The following is a 15,000-nucleotide window of genomic DNA, read 5'->3' as shown; positions in this document are numbered from 1 at the left end:
TCTCTCTCTCTCTCTCTCTCTCACACACACTCGTTTTCCCTCCCATCCGCACTGCCTTGCTCATTCCCTCCTCTCACACGTCTCACACATCTGCCGTTTGCTCTTTCTCATCTGCTTCCACTCGTTTCCACCCACACTATCCCTGTACCTCACTGCTCTCTTTTCCCTCTCCATTCTTCCATTTCATCCCAACCGACCCTCCTCTCCCCTCACCCTCCAAGCTAATTTCTATTCCCAGATTCAATATCTTCTGACACAGGCAGTGCTGATTAGAGATCCAGCCTTATACAGTCAGAACCACAGGGTGGAAGCAGTTACCATCTCTCGCCACCAGGGCCCCCTGTGGCTATGCTGCACTGCCGCCTCAGCCCCATCGGCTAATATGCTAATGGACAAAGTCCTTGTGTATATGCTAATCCAATAGTGATGGGTGGGGAGTTGTAATAAGGAGGCCTTGGCTGGTCAAAATAAAGGCTGTGGCATGTTGGAGCCTGAAGGTGACAAGGCAATCTGTCAATGGGATACTGGGTTAGGGCAGAGGGAGAGTGTCTGGGTACTAAACAGGTTCTTCAAGAGCTACTTTAGGCAAGTGGGGTAATGTTGTGGGTGACTACTGGGGTACCAATATGGGTTTTTGAAGGCCAATACTGAGACCAACATTTTTTGGATTGAAACAGATTTTTTTGGTCGATATTTTGTGGCAATATTAAATATCTTGACCATTACAAGGGTAAACAAACTCTGAAACCGCATTTACACCATCATGTCTAGAACTCTTCACTGAAACCCATACAAATGACAAGGAGGCAGGGTGTCCCACTGTACGCACAGGGGATACATTACTGCCTTTAAATGTAGAATTAATTCACAAGAAATTAATAAATAAAATGTGCAAAGAAAATGTCATTGCAGGTTTTACTGACTGCTTTTATGTAGCTAAGGTGAGAGATGGACCTCCGTCATGTCGGTGGTGGACAACATTATTGGCCAATAGTCTATGATATTTAATGAAAGGCCAATACAGCCCAATATACAGACCAGTATACATCGGCAAACCAGTCTAACCCTAGTAACTACAAAGTTTGGAAAGCTGCATTGATATAGCAACAGCGTTTAGGACTTAGGAGTCATGTTTGTTGTCTCAGCTTTGTCACTTCCCCCTGAAGAGTGAACTGGATGCCGACTGTTTGCATTCACATTATTTACCAGCCAATTAGTCTCACAGCTCAAGCTCTGTGGAAGGTACTGTTGGGTAAAATGATTGATCCCTCCTTATTAGACCTTGCTATAAGGAAGCTCTAGCTTGCTGGGCTAGAAAGGGAGGAGGATAAATGGTAAAACACAAGGGTGGATTCAGAGGGATTTTTTTTATTTTTTTTTGGTTTACTATTTTGAATCTGTTGGCTGTACATTTGAGTTAGGCTGAAAGCAATGCTTGCGTGACAGTTGTGGGCTATTTTTATACTTCAAAGTCAAAAAACAAATTAAGAGTCAATAAAAGCAGAGAATTGCAATATATTTACACTGCAAGAAATTATCACATCTTAACAAGTCATTCAATCTATTATTAAGTCCATAAAATATTATTCTTAAAAAACATTTACCAATCAGGCAAGATTATTTCATTTGTTTCCAATGCAAATCAACTTGTTTCCAATTCAAATCAACTTGTTTCAAGTTGAAACCACAAACTCCTATTGGCAGAACTTTTTTTTCCACTTATTTTAAGAAAAAAATAAGAATTTAAGACCGAGTATGGGACTTGTTAAGATGAGCATTTTGCAGTGCAGCCAAAAGAGACTCATATCCAGAATAGAACAGACATTAACCCTAGCCAAATTAAGATATGGTCAGAGTCTGATATGGAGATCTTTTTTTTTTTTTTTTACACCTCCTCTCCTCTGATCAGGTTGAATAGCGAGTGTGCAGTGGGTGCGATGGTGAGGTGCCAGTAAGCCGAGTTGCTGTATAGGAGCCATTCTGTTCTTCTCTTCAGAGTTCAGCCCAGTCCCTGTGGAGAGACTGAGTTTCATCCAAAGTCCAACACATGCTCTGGCCAGCTCCCTTGCAGTGTGGGAGTGTGCGAGTGTGACTGGGACTGTAAGCTGGCTGACTGCGAGGACACGTGTGTGTGTGTGTAATGCATGTTTAGAACTGGTCACCGGTTTTATTCATGCCCTGAGGATTTATTCGTTTGACATACAAAAACACGTCAGGTTACTCATCCTCTAACCCTTGCCCAATATTGCCTATAGGCCTACATAAAATATGGATGACAGAAATACTATGAATGCATGTTTGATTTTGTTTTACAAGGACAGATACAACCCCAAGGATGTTTTGCAATCAACCGCACATTGTGTTGTATCACAGCGTTTTTGGCTACTCTTTGCTAGTTTCCTGGACTTGTCCTTGGAGTCAGCTTCACATACAAACAGGGGCTTAATGTATTGGGTATTCTCAGTACTGGGGATTGAACCAGCAACCTTTCCACTGCTGTTACCAGGAAAAAAGTTTCAGACTCCACCATAACCTGCCTCATTAACCTTCTCCTCTCTTCCCCCCTGTCTCTCCCCAGCTCTGCCCAGCTACACGTGTGGAAACCCCGGGCAGCTGCTCAACGGCCACCAGCAGGGATCCACCTTCAACATAGGGGACAAGATCCGCTACAGCTGCAGCCCAGGCTACGTGCTGGAGGGTCACACCACCCTGTCCTGCCTCGCCACTTCAGCGGGCACCGCCGCCTGGGATTTCCCCCTGCCCTACTGCAGAGGTACAGAGGGGGGGCACACTGCAGAAACAGCCATCATAACAGGCCATTTCATTTTTATGAAAAGAAGTACAAAATTATAATAATTTCACTTGTTTCCAGTGCAAATCAACCTTTTGGCACTGGAATTTCTTCTTCAATCAAGTGTTGTTTTCTTGATATGGTGTTTTCTTGGTTGGACATTTTTTGCAGTGCATGGGATGTGGCTGTAAGGTCTACAGGCAGACAAATATGCCAACACACACTTGCACATGTCAGTGTCAGTGTGTCATTCCAAAATTAGATAGCCATAATTTTGAATGAAAAATCTACAAATATAGTAGTAACCAAGTCTCTGTCATATAACTGGTTGTTTTAAACATCTATAATAATTTAGAGGTATTAATTTCTAACACGCATCTCCACGTCACTTGACAAGGTTTGCTGTGGTTATACTGATATCTTATTTACCATGACAGGACCTCATGTGTTAGCTTCCCAGTCAGGTGCTTGTGCCAGTTGTCCTTCCCTCACAGTTAGCAAGGAACCCCGCGGCAGCGACACCTGCCAGTGTGTGTTGTCTGACCCAACATGATACGGTTGCTCAAAATAGTCCACTGTAGGCAATAATATGTAAAGCCCTCTGTGCATATTGCATATGACCTGTGGATCTTGAAGGACATTGTATGAAAGCAAAGCCTTACAGAATCAAAATGCACACAAATGTTTGCATGCGAGCTTGCATGTCTGTGTGTGTGTGTGTCCGTTTGCTGCCGTGTGTGTGTGCCTGTGTGTCCGTGTGGCCAATGGTTTGTGTCAGTGTGCCTGCTGAGCAGAGCGCTGTGACACTGTGCCATCTGTAGCCAGGCTGGGAGTCAGGAAGCCCACATAGGAGCACACATGGCTGGGCAAAACGCGCCAGCACAGCCTCCACCCACCCAGCAACCCACCCAACCACATGCACACACACCCAGACCCACACATGCACGCCCTGTTGTCCATTCGTGTTTGCCAAACTATCCCGTGTGCCTCTCGCCATTCATTCTTCACAACATCTCCGATTTCAAACATTTGCTCAACCTCTCTGTCCTCTCCCATCCTTCTCTCTCCTTTCCCTAATTCACTAACCTTTTGCTATACAGTTCCAAACTCACCTCTTCCATTCTCCTCCCCCATACCTTCCAGGGCGACCTCGCTGGAAATAAAATGCTCAGGCACCCAAGGATGTCATTATGCCACCTCCTCAGCAGAAATTACACGCCAACAAGTTTTAGAAACTGGCAATTTCCGCTGTGATTAATTGAGGTCTCCTGGTGCCACATAAAAGTCAGCGTACACACCTGAGCGCTCTCCCATAATGCATAAGCGTATTGTTAATGTCACTCCAATTACAGAGCCTGCCCATATGTTTAAGAGCAGAACTCACACTGTACTCGAGGACCCGGGGAGGACATTTGGCACGGTCACCGCTCTGGACACAGGGGAGGGCTAATGTGCCAGCGCTGTTGGATAGTCGAGTCATAGATAATAGCCCGGCCCTCGATGGCACAGATATTGTTTTACATTTCTTATCTTTTTCTCATCCATTTGCTCGCTCGGCTGTGCTCCCCAAAACTATTTATCACTTATTTTATGAGGCCACTTAAAACGTAAATTAACACATCTCTTTCCGCCACTTTCCAACTCCTCTTCTTGCCTACCGCATCTGTTCTCAGTCGTCAGTACAGCACTGCTTTCTCTACACTTTGTAAGAATGTATGTGTCCCTTTTTGTTCCAGCATATATTTGAGGAAAAATGCTTACTATGGCCTAGCTCTACAGTAAATGTCACTGCAGCTAACTATAGCAGCACATACACTCAATATCTGTTTTTCTTGTGTGTGTGTGTGCCTGCTCTAGTCTACCAATTACAAAATGAGGCTTACTTTTTTGTCACATTTCGAGTTGTGATACTCCATATAGCTTGCTAGGTTTTGCTGGGGAGTGTGTGTGTCTTTTGGGTAGGGTTAGAGTTAAACGTCTACATGAATGTTTTGCGCGCTTGCAGCCATCACCCATGCGGCCCCACAGCTTGGTTGCCATGACACTCGGAGAAGTCTAAGCGGCTCCCTACGCTGTACGGAAATCCATGACATCCTAAGTGACAGCCTGGAAATATGCACTGTTCGACCGTGGGAAGCGAACTGACATCTGCAATCGACTGAGAGGAGATTGAATAAGTTCCTGCACACCTCATGTATTAATGCATTGCCGTGTTCCATAGTTTGTGGATTGACAGGGCCCATGGTATGGCCATTTTCAGATTCTCATTGTTTTAGAGCACTTTCATTGGCCAGTAGAAGTCACAAAATGGAGGGAGCGAGGGAGAGAGAGTCAAGGTGAAGGGGAGAGTTTGGAGGCTGAGACTTTCCTTCAAGTGTGAAGAAACCGTCTGGTGTGGAATATCAATCCACTTCCTCGTCCTTTCTTCTCTCTCCCGTCTACTCCCCGCCACTCCCTCTGCAACCGTCACCTGTCACCCCTCTCGCCATCCCCACTCTCTCTCTTCATCGTTCGCCCCGCACCCCCCCCCCCCCCCCGCCCCCCCCGTCTCCACTTTCCTTTCGCCCATCCTAGCTTGTCACCTGTCATCCTCTTCATCCCTTTCTTTTCGCCCTTCTGTCGTGGTTCCCCTCCTATTCAAGTTCACACCTCACAGGTTTCCGCTCGTCCGTACACTCCCTCGCTCTCCCCCAGGGGGGTTGCTGCGGTGACAGCTAGGATGGATGATTGGCAGGGCCCGGCGCCTCTGAGCTCCTCCCCTCCCCTCCTCGGAACACCACACACAGCTAGCTGGCCGCCGCTAATGAATCCCACGCCACTGCAACACAGATACACACACACACACACACACATAGGCAAGATTCACACGCAAGCGAGCAGTACACCTGCACTCACATATTCACCTTAGAGAGTTGGTGTCTATCTATTGCCGTCAAATGACCCGCATTGCTTTTTGATGCATGCACATGAAGACTAGCATGCATGTGTACCGTATCTCATACACATGCACACATATGTACACACACACACACACACACACACACACATAATTGCACAAAGTAATAAGGCACAGGTGTCAGTTAAAGCTGCTTTTGATATGTCACACCTGTTCACCAGCACATAGTGACATTCTGTCATGTATTGAAATCAGTGTATCCACAAACAACGCAGGGATTGCAGTACAGACATCACACCACACCGCATTGTTCAAGTCTAATGAACATATCAGAACCTGGGCGGGGGAATTATGGTGGCAACACATTAAATGCATGCTGTATTGTTTAATGGTCTCCTTAAAGCAATCTTGAGGAGGGAAGAGTTGCTTTGATTAACACAAATCTGAATTAATCAGAATTTAATCACTTCCCCCCACGTTGCATTAGGTTGCATCACACGCTCAGCGCTGCTCCCCGCTGACTGTGAAAGCACTGTAGGGCATTTTGAATTCCTATGACTGGTGTCTCTTTGGCCTATGGCGAAAATAGCAGACAAAGAAACAATATGTTGTAACTCCACACACATTTTTTGTGCCCCTGAATTTGAAAGTCTGCACATTGGCTCATGGCAAAAAGATAATTTGTTGCCACCCAAGAAATAGAAAAAAAAAATTAAAATATAAATGAAAAAAAGTAGAAGAGCATGCAAGTTTCCTGGCAAAACTTCAACCACAAAGTTACTTGAAGTTTTCTGTACCGTAGTTTGCAAATCTTTTCTTGCTGAATCATGATCTCTGAGTCATCAGTGTCATCAGTCATCAGCCTCTCTTTCATCCCAGTGTTCTCTCAAAGGGGTTGATGGTTGCTTGATAATCACTGAGTTTAATTATTATCTGTCCGATCAGTTTTCCATTTCTACATTTTAGGCATGTAGGTGATACTCTTATCCAGAACAACTTCCAGTGTATGAGCAGCTAGCTGGGTTCAATGTCTTGCTAAATGGCACTTTCGCAGGACTCTATTCTGACTGTTTCCATTTGTCTGCTTATATGTATGTCTGTGTGTCTTCTTTACATCTCTCTTTACTACATGACTGCAATTATCTGTCTATATATCCCCCTTTTACAAACCTTTCCGCTCTCTCCTGTCCTCCTCATAGCGGATGATGGCTGTGGCGGGACACTGCGGGGCCAGAGCGGGGTGATCACCAGCCCCAACTACCCCGGGGAGTACAACAACAATGCCGACTGCACCTGGACGGTGCTGGCCGAGCCGGGAGACACCATCGCTCTGGTCTTCTCCGACTTCCAGCTAGAGGATGACTACGACCTGCTGGAGGTCAGCGGCACCGAGGGCTCCTCACAGTGGTGAGTAGCCAGCCTGCGGCACTTTGTCTGGGGGGGGGGGGGGGGGGGGGGGGGGGGGTGAGCCGAAGACAGGGAGGGCAGAGGAGTCCACTAGTGAGCAGCCTGCCCACAGGCACTTTGGCAGACTGTTGGGCAGGTCCGGTGGAAGGTAGCCAGACAGGTCACTGTGTCTGGGGAAGAGACTCAGGTGTCCCAGGTGTCTCTGGGGCATAGCAAAAGAAGAAGGGATTGATTCAGCAGTGGGCATCCAGCCAAAGGGAAAAGGGTCTCTGCTGGTCAGTGGCACTGAGCTTGTTCAGTGTAGCGCTATATTCACTGTGCATATAGCCATTGTTTTTGGTTCAATCTGTGTTTTCTGGAGGGAAAGGGGCTTGGTGTAAGTCTGTGGTACAGATGAAAAAGAAGCACTACATCCAGTTTTGAAAATTAGATTTGGTTATTTACCTTAGTTAGCAGTCAGAGGAGGACAAGAGGATAAAGAATAACCTCTTACAGAGTGAGAAAATCACATTAGTGCCCAGAGATAGTCGAGTGGTTAAATCCCCAGCTTCTGGAGCAACAAGTGTGCTTCCACTGTTATGGGATCAAATATTGCCAGAGCTTTCTCTCCTGTGTCTCCCCGGCTCTGTTTCCCTTGCTTTTTTCAGACTGTCTAAATAAAGAGTAAAGATATTAAAGGTGAGAGGGCTGCTAGTCCATCAGTCTCAAATCATCGGGATCAAGGATTAATGGATCTCAGAGGTCATTTGGCTAGACTGGAAAAGAATACCTTTTCTCAAGGTTTCACACTCCAGGTAGTTGCTGACTTTTGGCTTTGTAGAGCAGAAGTTAACGCTTAAATGCAAAATGAAAATTATTTATGTTGGTCAGTTTAATCATTTTCAGCTCAATTGCAGTGATGAATGTACTTTTATTGCTACATTTGAAAGATTTTCCTTTTTTTTTTTGTCTGTATAGTGCTACGTCCGGTTGATGTTTGCTGTGGCATTTGGCCTCAAACATTGTTAGCTACTTGCTGATTACCTTTTGGCTTAACAACCTAGCTACAAACAAGCTGTTCAACCATGACTGTTGTCTGTTTAACTGCATGCCTCAGAGAAATTAAAGCCTTGAACTGTATTTTTTTTTCTTTTTTTAACTGATCTATGTCAACTCGAGACAACTTTTCCAAGTGCAAAATCTAGCCAACTGCAACTTTAAAATGGATCAATGAATTAAAAATATAGTTGATAAGCAATTCATCACTGTTTTCCCTGGGACTGTGTATCATGCAGTGTATGATTCTAAAGTATAATTTGTACACTCAATCTTGGCCACACACTCTCAGTCATTCCCTCAATCACTCAATCGCACAAACACACACACATACACACACACACACACACACACACACACACACACACACACACACACACGCACACTCTAATGATGAAGAGGTATATCCTGGCGTCAGAGTGGGTCTCTCACCATCTGTGGCAGCCTCCTCCTCTCTCTGACAGCTCTCTCAGCTCAGGAAGTAATTAGTGGGCTTGATTACCACTGCCAGCCTGCACGTATAGCCCTGCTTCACACACACACACACACACACACACACACACACATACACACACACACAGTAGGGCCCATATGGGTGCAAATGGACATGTGCATAAGTATTCACACATACGCCCACACTTCCATATATTTGTGCTGGCGCTCTGAGAACTTGTACAAACAGATGTACCCTTTCTCACTCTGTCTGTCACTGTGTCCCTCCATCACTTTCTCACTACACAAGGATAAGGATAATATTGGAATGATCAGTACACATGGCTTGGACACAGGTGGGTTACACACACTCCCATAGACCCAGGAAAATCCCCTGCTCCTTTATCTTGAATAATATATATATAGTTCCAGGTTCAAGTGAGAGATAGGGAGTTCTCAAAAACGGAGAGGGGACTTTGAAGTTACAGCCAGGCAGGTGGCAGGTTGGAACAAGGGGTAGCGCTGGCTGAGCTATTAAACAACTTGAAACACACAGAGACACACAGGCAGAGAGAAAGACTGTGGATAGAAACGACGAGTTCAGAAAGAATACATGAGAAGTCATCATGGAGTGAGATGGCCCCTGGAAACTACCATCAGTGTGCATTTCACTCATTCACTCAGTAGTTAAAGCCAAAACACTTTCAGAGAAGAACTTGATTGACTCTGAGTGGTCCTAAAACTGAGAATTGTGCCTTGCGGCCTGATATTAAAGTCTCTTTGAGTCTCGCTCGGCCAACTGAGAGTGGAGCCCTTCCCAAGGTCCCACAGACCGCAGCCTGGCTATGCTTCCTTTACACATTTTACGATGTCATCAACTTCTTGCCACAGACTTTGATTGGCTCTCAGGTGGTCGTCCGGGGCGCCAAACACTCTTCTGAGTCTGTCCTCTCTGTGGTGATTTTTGCCGGGGGCGCCTGTGGCGGTGCACCTGCGGCACGGCTGCACGGCTGCACTGTCTTAGAGAGTGAGGGAGGACAGCGGGGAGAAAGCGACTAGAGAGGAATGAGGGAAGAAGGGCTATTGGCAAGCGATATAGATATAGTGTCACAGTTGATCATGCACATTGCAGGGAACAGGCGACGCAGGGGACAGGGACATGGTGCAGACATGCTGGCTTGCTGCTATTGTTCCATTTTCATGCTGGCTCGGTTTTTAGCTGCATAGCGTTGCCTTTGGAAGAGCTGGCCAGCTTGTCCCAAAACAGAAAAAGTCATAACAAAATAACGATCCGGTTGCCAATTGAATCACTTCGGACTGAGGCCCATCTAAGGTATCAAAGTAAGACTTGGGCTCATCTAAGGTTTCATAGTAAGACCAAGATCATCTCAGATCTGCTAGCTTGCTTAAGGTGCCCTCTAAAAGGCCCCTTCTTAGTAAAGGTGTCATGGTATAGGTGTTGGGGAAGAACACTTGAAGGAGGAATGTACAGTAATGGTGGTATGAAGGTAGGGGGGCTGTAGGGAGGAGTAGATGGAATAAGCAAGAAGGGAGAGACAGGGTCAAACAGAAAGGAGCACGGAACACCAGAGGAGAGAAATAGAAAGGAGGGCAGGACCGAGGCAGGAGAAGATGGACGTGGGAGTGGAGAACTAGATAGATGGGTGGAATGATTAAGGCCTCCCAGCTGGAGGCCAATTAGAGAGGTCAGGTGGAGCGCTGTGATGGCGCTGACCTGCAGCATATATCTCAGTCTATGGCTCAGTGATCCCTCTACACCAAAGTTACTCTCTCTCTCTCTCTCTCTCTCTCTCTCTCTCTCTCTCTCTCTCTCTCTCTCTCTCGCTCTGTCTCTCTCGCTCTGTCTCTCTCTCTCTCTCTCTCTCTCTCTCTCTCATACACACACACACAACAGATAATTGGACTGTGCTGTGATGTTGAGGCAAGGATCAATTACTGTTAAGTTTGAAGTGCGTATGGAAGGCGTTGAGACTATTTCAGGTTTATGGAATGATGTAATCTGGCAGTTTATGATCAAAGCATTCTCTCATGACATTGAGTGTACAAGGAAGTATAGTATGCATCACCCTCCATCAGGAATGCATACAGTGTATACCTGGATGCATTCCGGGGTATCTTGAATCTTTTTTTTTTTCATGGCTTTAAAATGTCATGTCTCCTTTCAACTGAAGAAGACTGCAATTGATTAATACTTGTGGCCAGACCCCATGGCAAGGATAAAAGTGTCTGTGTGCTTTTGTGAGTTGTTTGTTGTGTTGACACAACAAGCTATCACACTGGCTACTTTATTCAAACCGCGGGGAGCTCTCCTGGGATCGGTATTGATTGGCACCTGATGAACAGGTTGGCTGGTCCAATAGGGGAAGAGAGGGCAAGGATCAGGGTCAAAACCCTGCTTCCTTCATTGATCCACACAGGCTCAAAGGACAGCAGGTCAAGCTTGCATGTTACCTGTTCTCTTGATGTGTGTGTGTGTGTGTGAGAGTGTGTGCAAGAGAGGAAGAGAGAACGATCCAGCATAAATGCCATCAATCACCTCAGAATATCAGCCTTTGCATGTATGAATTTGATCTTGCTTATTTACATTCTTGTTAGCCATACCATCCGGTGGTTTGAATGGCGGCCCTGCAGCGTTAGCATTCTGAAAAGGCAGCGGTAACAGACAGCCTTGAGGACTCGGGCTTGACAAGCTGAGATGTGTGTGTGTGGATTGAATATGGCAGTGGGAAGGGGTGGTAAAAACTGAATCCTGCCTCCTCTCGGCATTACCCTGACAGGACGCTTCGGTGCTGCTTGCCCAGGGGAACACATTATTCTGCCATTACACTGTTTGCATCCACATCGATTTTCTCCCCCATCACCATCCACTCTGAGGCAATGTAAATAACGGCTGACGCTCGCCAATTGCCGGATGCTCATTCGCCCGGTTGCTACTAAGTGGAACTCACAGCTATTTGACTTGTAATTTTCTTTGGCGCTCGATTGTTTTGCAAAGTGCCATAATGCATTTTCATCTACTAGCAGTGCTCCCTTGAGATGTTCAAAGCACGTCCCACAGCACCTTGGATACTGTAAGTAGAAAGAATAAGGTGCTTGAATCTGGAGTTGAAAGCTCCACTTGGAATATTCACATTATTCCCTTGGTTCTACAAAAAAAGGCATTCTGTTCAAAAAAATGCTGCATCACAGTTCAGTCATCACACCATTTTCAGAAAGTATTGCCAAACAAACTTATTTCTTTGTTTTTACATTCCGGTAACTTTTGCAAACTCTCCCATCTCCCATGAGGGGTGTTTTTTTTTGTTGTTTTTTTCTCCTCAGCATCCATCGCTGACAAAGCAAAGCTCCCTGGGTAAATGTAACTTATTTCCTCCTGTTAGGAGATCTGAGAGCCTATCGAGATTTGATCCCTGTAGCTAGCCCCTTCTCCTCTTTCCTCTCGCTTTTAACCCAGTACCTCACGGGCTTGAGACACTGACATTTAGCGAAGCATATGGATTATCCCTGCAGTGTTGATATATGTCTGCTTGTTACTGCCTGGGGAGAGACCGAGAGAGAGGTAGAGAGAGAGACAGCGAGACAGAGGTGTTGGAGAAAAGTACAGAACACTGGATATATATTGATTGGCTGTTAGGTTGACTCACCTGAGAGCGAGAGAAGCAGGTCTTCGGAACAGCCTTTTAAGTCCAGGAGCTGTTTTCTCTGGTTGCCGATGGGAGTTGCAGCAATATGAGTTTGTTTCATTTCTGTGGAGATAAATGCCTCAACTTTTGTTTTTTGTGTTTTCAAAGGGATCAGTAAAGTTCTTGATCTTGGAGCTCATGAGAATTTGAGTTTGGATTTACTCACTCATATTTGCCTCAGATGATCCATAGCCAGATTTCTGTATTTCTCTGTGTGTATGCGTCCATTCGAGCATGTGTGTGTGCATTCATGCTTGGGTGTGTGTGTGTGTGTGTGAGTGTGTGCGTGTGTGTGTGTGCCAACCGCTGTTCACCATGGGGGTAACACAGTGTACTTGTCCCATACTCTCTCCCAGCAGGATTCGACAGCAACATCCATCATGTCGAGCTATTCGCTGCCAGTCACATGCTCCCGTCTCAAGTATTTCCTGCAATAAAACAGTCAGAGTCAGAGTGTGTATGGGAGTGAATGATTGTACAGTATGCGCCTGTTTGACTGGCAGCACAAGAATAGATAATTGCCTACTTGTGATCTCCGAACTCCCCTGCTTGAAAACATCATTCATTATAGGTGCAAGCAGGTAGTTATTTTAGGAATCTGGATAAATAGAATTTGCAGGGAAGGTGAGGACACTTTGCATAGATTTTGTGGGTTTTTTTTTTTTAAGTGTATACTATGTGATGGGTGAGTGGGTGTATAGTCTCTGTGCACGCTGAATATATTCTTTATCCAATTCTCAAGCTGCGGCCTGTTTCTCAGAACAGACTGGGGAAGCAAAAAGAAACGTTTTGCTGTGGAGCTTTACTGGTAATTCACCGCAGCATCGCTAGTCTGGTCACGTCTAGGAGGGTCTGACTGTGGTGTTTCTCTCTCTCTCTCTCTCTCTCTCTCTCTCTCTCTCTCTCTCTCTCTCTCTCTCTCTCTCTCCCTCTCTCTTTCTTGCTGCTGTGTGGGTGTCATAAAACATCTGAGCAAATAGATAGTTTGGTCTGATTGTCTATTGAAAGTCCACCATTCTATAGTCATTTACTGTGAGTGGCGCTCTCACCATAAAACCCACATACCAATCATCCACAAAAGTAAATTGAGCATAATGAATGGCATGCATTGCATTCAGTAATGTTTTCAGACTGAGCCAAATGTATTCATGCAGTACTGCTGTTCATGCCAGAAGATGCACTTCTGATTTGTACATTCACAAACTTTATTCACTGTTGTCTTACGTTCATAGTTGACTCGTGTATTCCCACAACTTTGCATGTCTAGTGCAACGGGGATGGTGTGCATATCTAAAAGCCCACAACTATACTTCTCTAAACTCTAAAGCTCACACGGAGATAAACATTGGTTGAGACGGAAATGTCTCATGGCTGATGTGAGGGATGGTAATGAAACCCTGACGCACGTCAAGGATCATCACGTCAAAGACATTAAAAAAAAAAGAGCCCCCACATCCTGCTGTGAGGGGGTTATATATACCCACCGCATCTATTGCATCGTCCTATCCTGCTGCTTCTCTCTCTCTCTCTCTCTCTCTCTCTCTCTTTTTTTTTTTTTCTCTCTCTCTCACTGTCTCTCTCTTTCTAGCCCCACAACTTCCCTAGACTCGTTCACCACTTAGCCTCCCACCATTCTCCACCTTGCAGATGAGTTTCAGGCCCGCAGCCTTTCCTGCTGAGGTTCTTAAAAGGTGAAAAGTGCAGACATCATAATTCTGAAGTGTTAGCTTTTGAAGCCGTGGGAGTTGGACCACAGTAAGAACTTCATATATATGAAGAGGCTGTTCCAAAATGAGATATCCACCATGTGAAAAATGTGATGTCCGACACTCAGTTTTTTTTTTAAAGTGGGCACATAATGCTATGGAAGGTGGAGTTTCATCATGTCTGCTGATTTTCCACTAGACCTCTGGGTTTAGTGATGGAGTTGAGAAGGCATTATGCTGTGTTTTAATGGGAAACAAAATAGTAGGTTAGCACTAGGAAAGGATTGGAGGCAGCTTTCACGTAAATAATCCATGCTGTTCTGTAAATCCAGCGATGAATGTTTAATCTGCCTGAAAGTTACCCAACAAATGTCAACATGTCAATTCTACTCTCTTCTTTCACTTCTTTCTTTCCCATCCTTCACTTGCTTTCATTTCGCAGTGTCAGCTTTATGCATCCAAAACCTAGTTTGGTGTATCGGCCCGCGCCTGACCAGCGGATCAATAGCTGTCTTTGCCAGTCTCTCCACCATAGCCCCTCAAAGTCTCTATGTCTGAGTCAGGATTTATTAACAGCAGCTCTTGGTTGAGAACTCAATCTGTAATGCGCCATCGATCAAAACTTCAGCGGCGATGAACTTTGCGCCTCCCGCCGAGAAATGCTCCAACGGAACATTATCTCCAACACCTGGCGCCGCGCTGCAGATTGGCTCACCCCGGCACTCCACACTTTGTTACTCCCTCTGTCACATCACTCAGGCTAAGAGATAGAGACAGAGAGGAGAAGGGCTCCGGAGTGGAGAGAGCAAGGTTAGCGAAAAAGGGGCCAAGGCTTTCTGGTGTATTCTATCAACCATACGGCCTGGCTTATACTTCTTCTCAAGGCGAGGCTTATTTCGATTTCACTCCTGTTGTCAAATCTACATCACGGCAAATGAATTCGGGAAGGCATGCCGCACTTGATCATTGTGTATCATTGACTGTCATTGATTATCTGTGTCATATATAAAAACAGCAGACGCAGCGTTT

General features: G+C 45.5%; 1 protein-coding gene across 1 annotated transcript in view; it reads left to right on the top strand.

Annotated features, from left to right (window-relative positions):
* The window catches only part of csmd2 (CUB and Sushi multiple domains 2), a gene marked incomplete at its 5' end in the record, with an annotated part of 223,670 nt that overhangs the window by 48,600 nt on the left and 160,070 nt on the right, over positions 1 to 15,000 (top strand). The window contains 2 exons of the mRNA XM_071515056.1: positions 2,579 to 2,773; positions 6,887 to 7,094. Of these exons, the coding sequence (XP_071371157.1) occupies positions 2,579 to 2,773; positions 6,887 to 7,094 (403 nt within the window). The remainder of the gene's footprint in view (positions 1 to 2,578; positions 2,774 to 6,886; positions 7,095 to 15,000) is intronic.

Source organism: Centroberyx affinis, unplaced genomic scaffold (genome assembly GCF_046629955.1).
Source record: "Centroberyx affinis isolate AG114_WGS23_722 - 3 ecotype Tasmania unplaced genomic scaffold, CSIRO-AGI_Caff_v1 ptg000299l_1, whole genome shotgun sequence".
NCBI lineage: Eukaryota > Metazoa > Chordata > Actinopteri > Beryciformes > Berycidae > Centroberyx > Centroberyx affinis.
The sequence above is the reverse complement of the archived record's forward strand: the minus strand, read 5'-3'. Positions and strand labels throughout refer to the sequence as shown.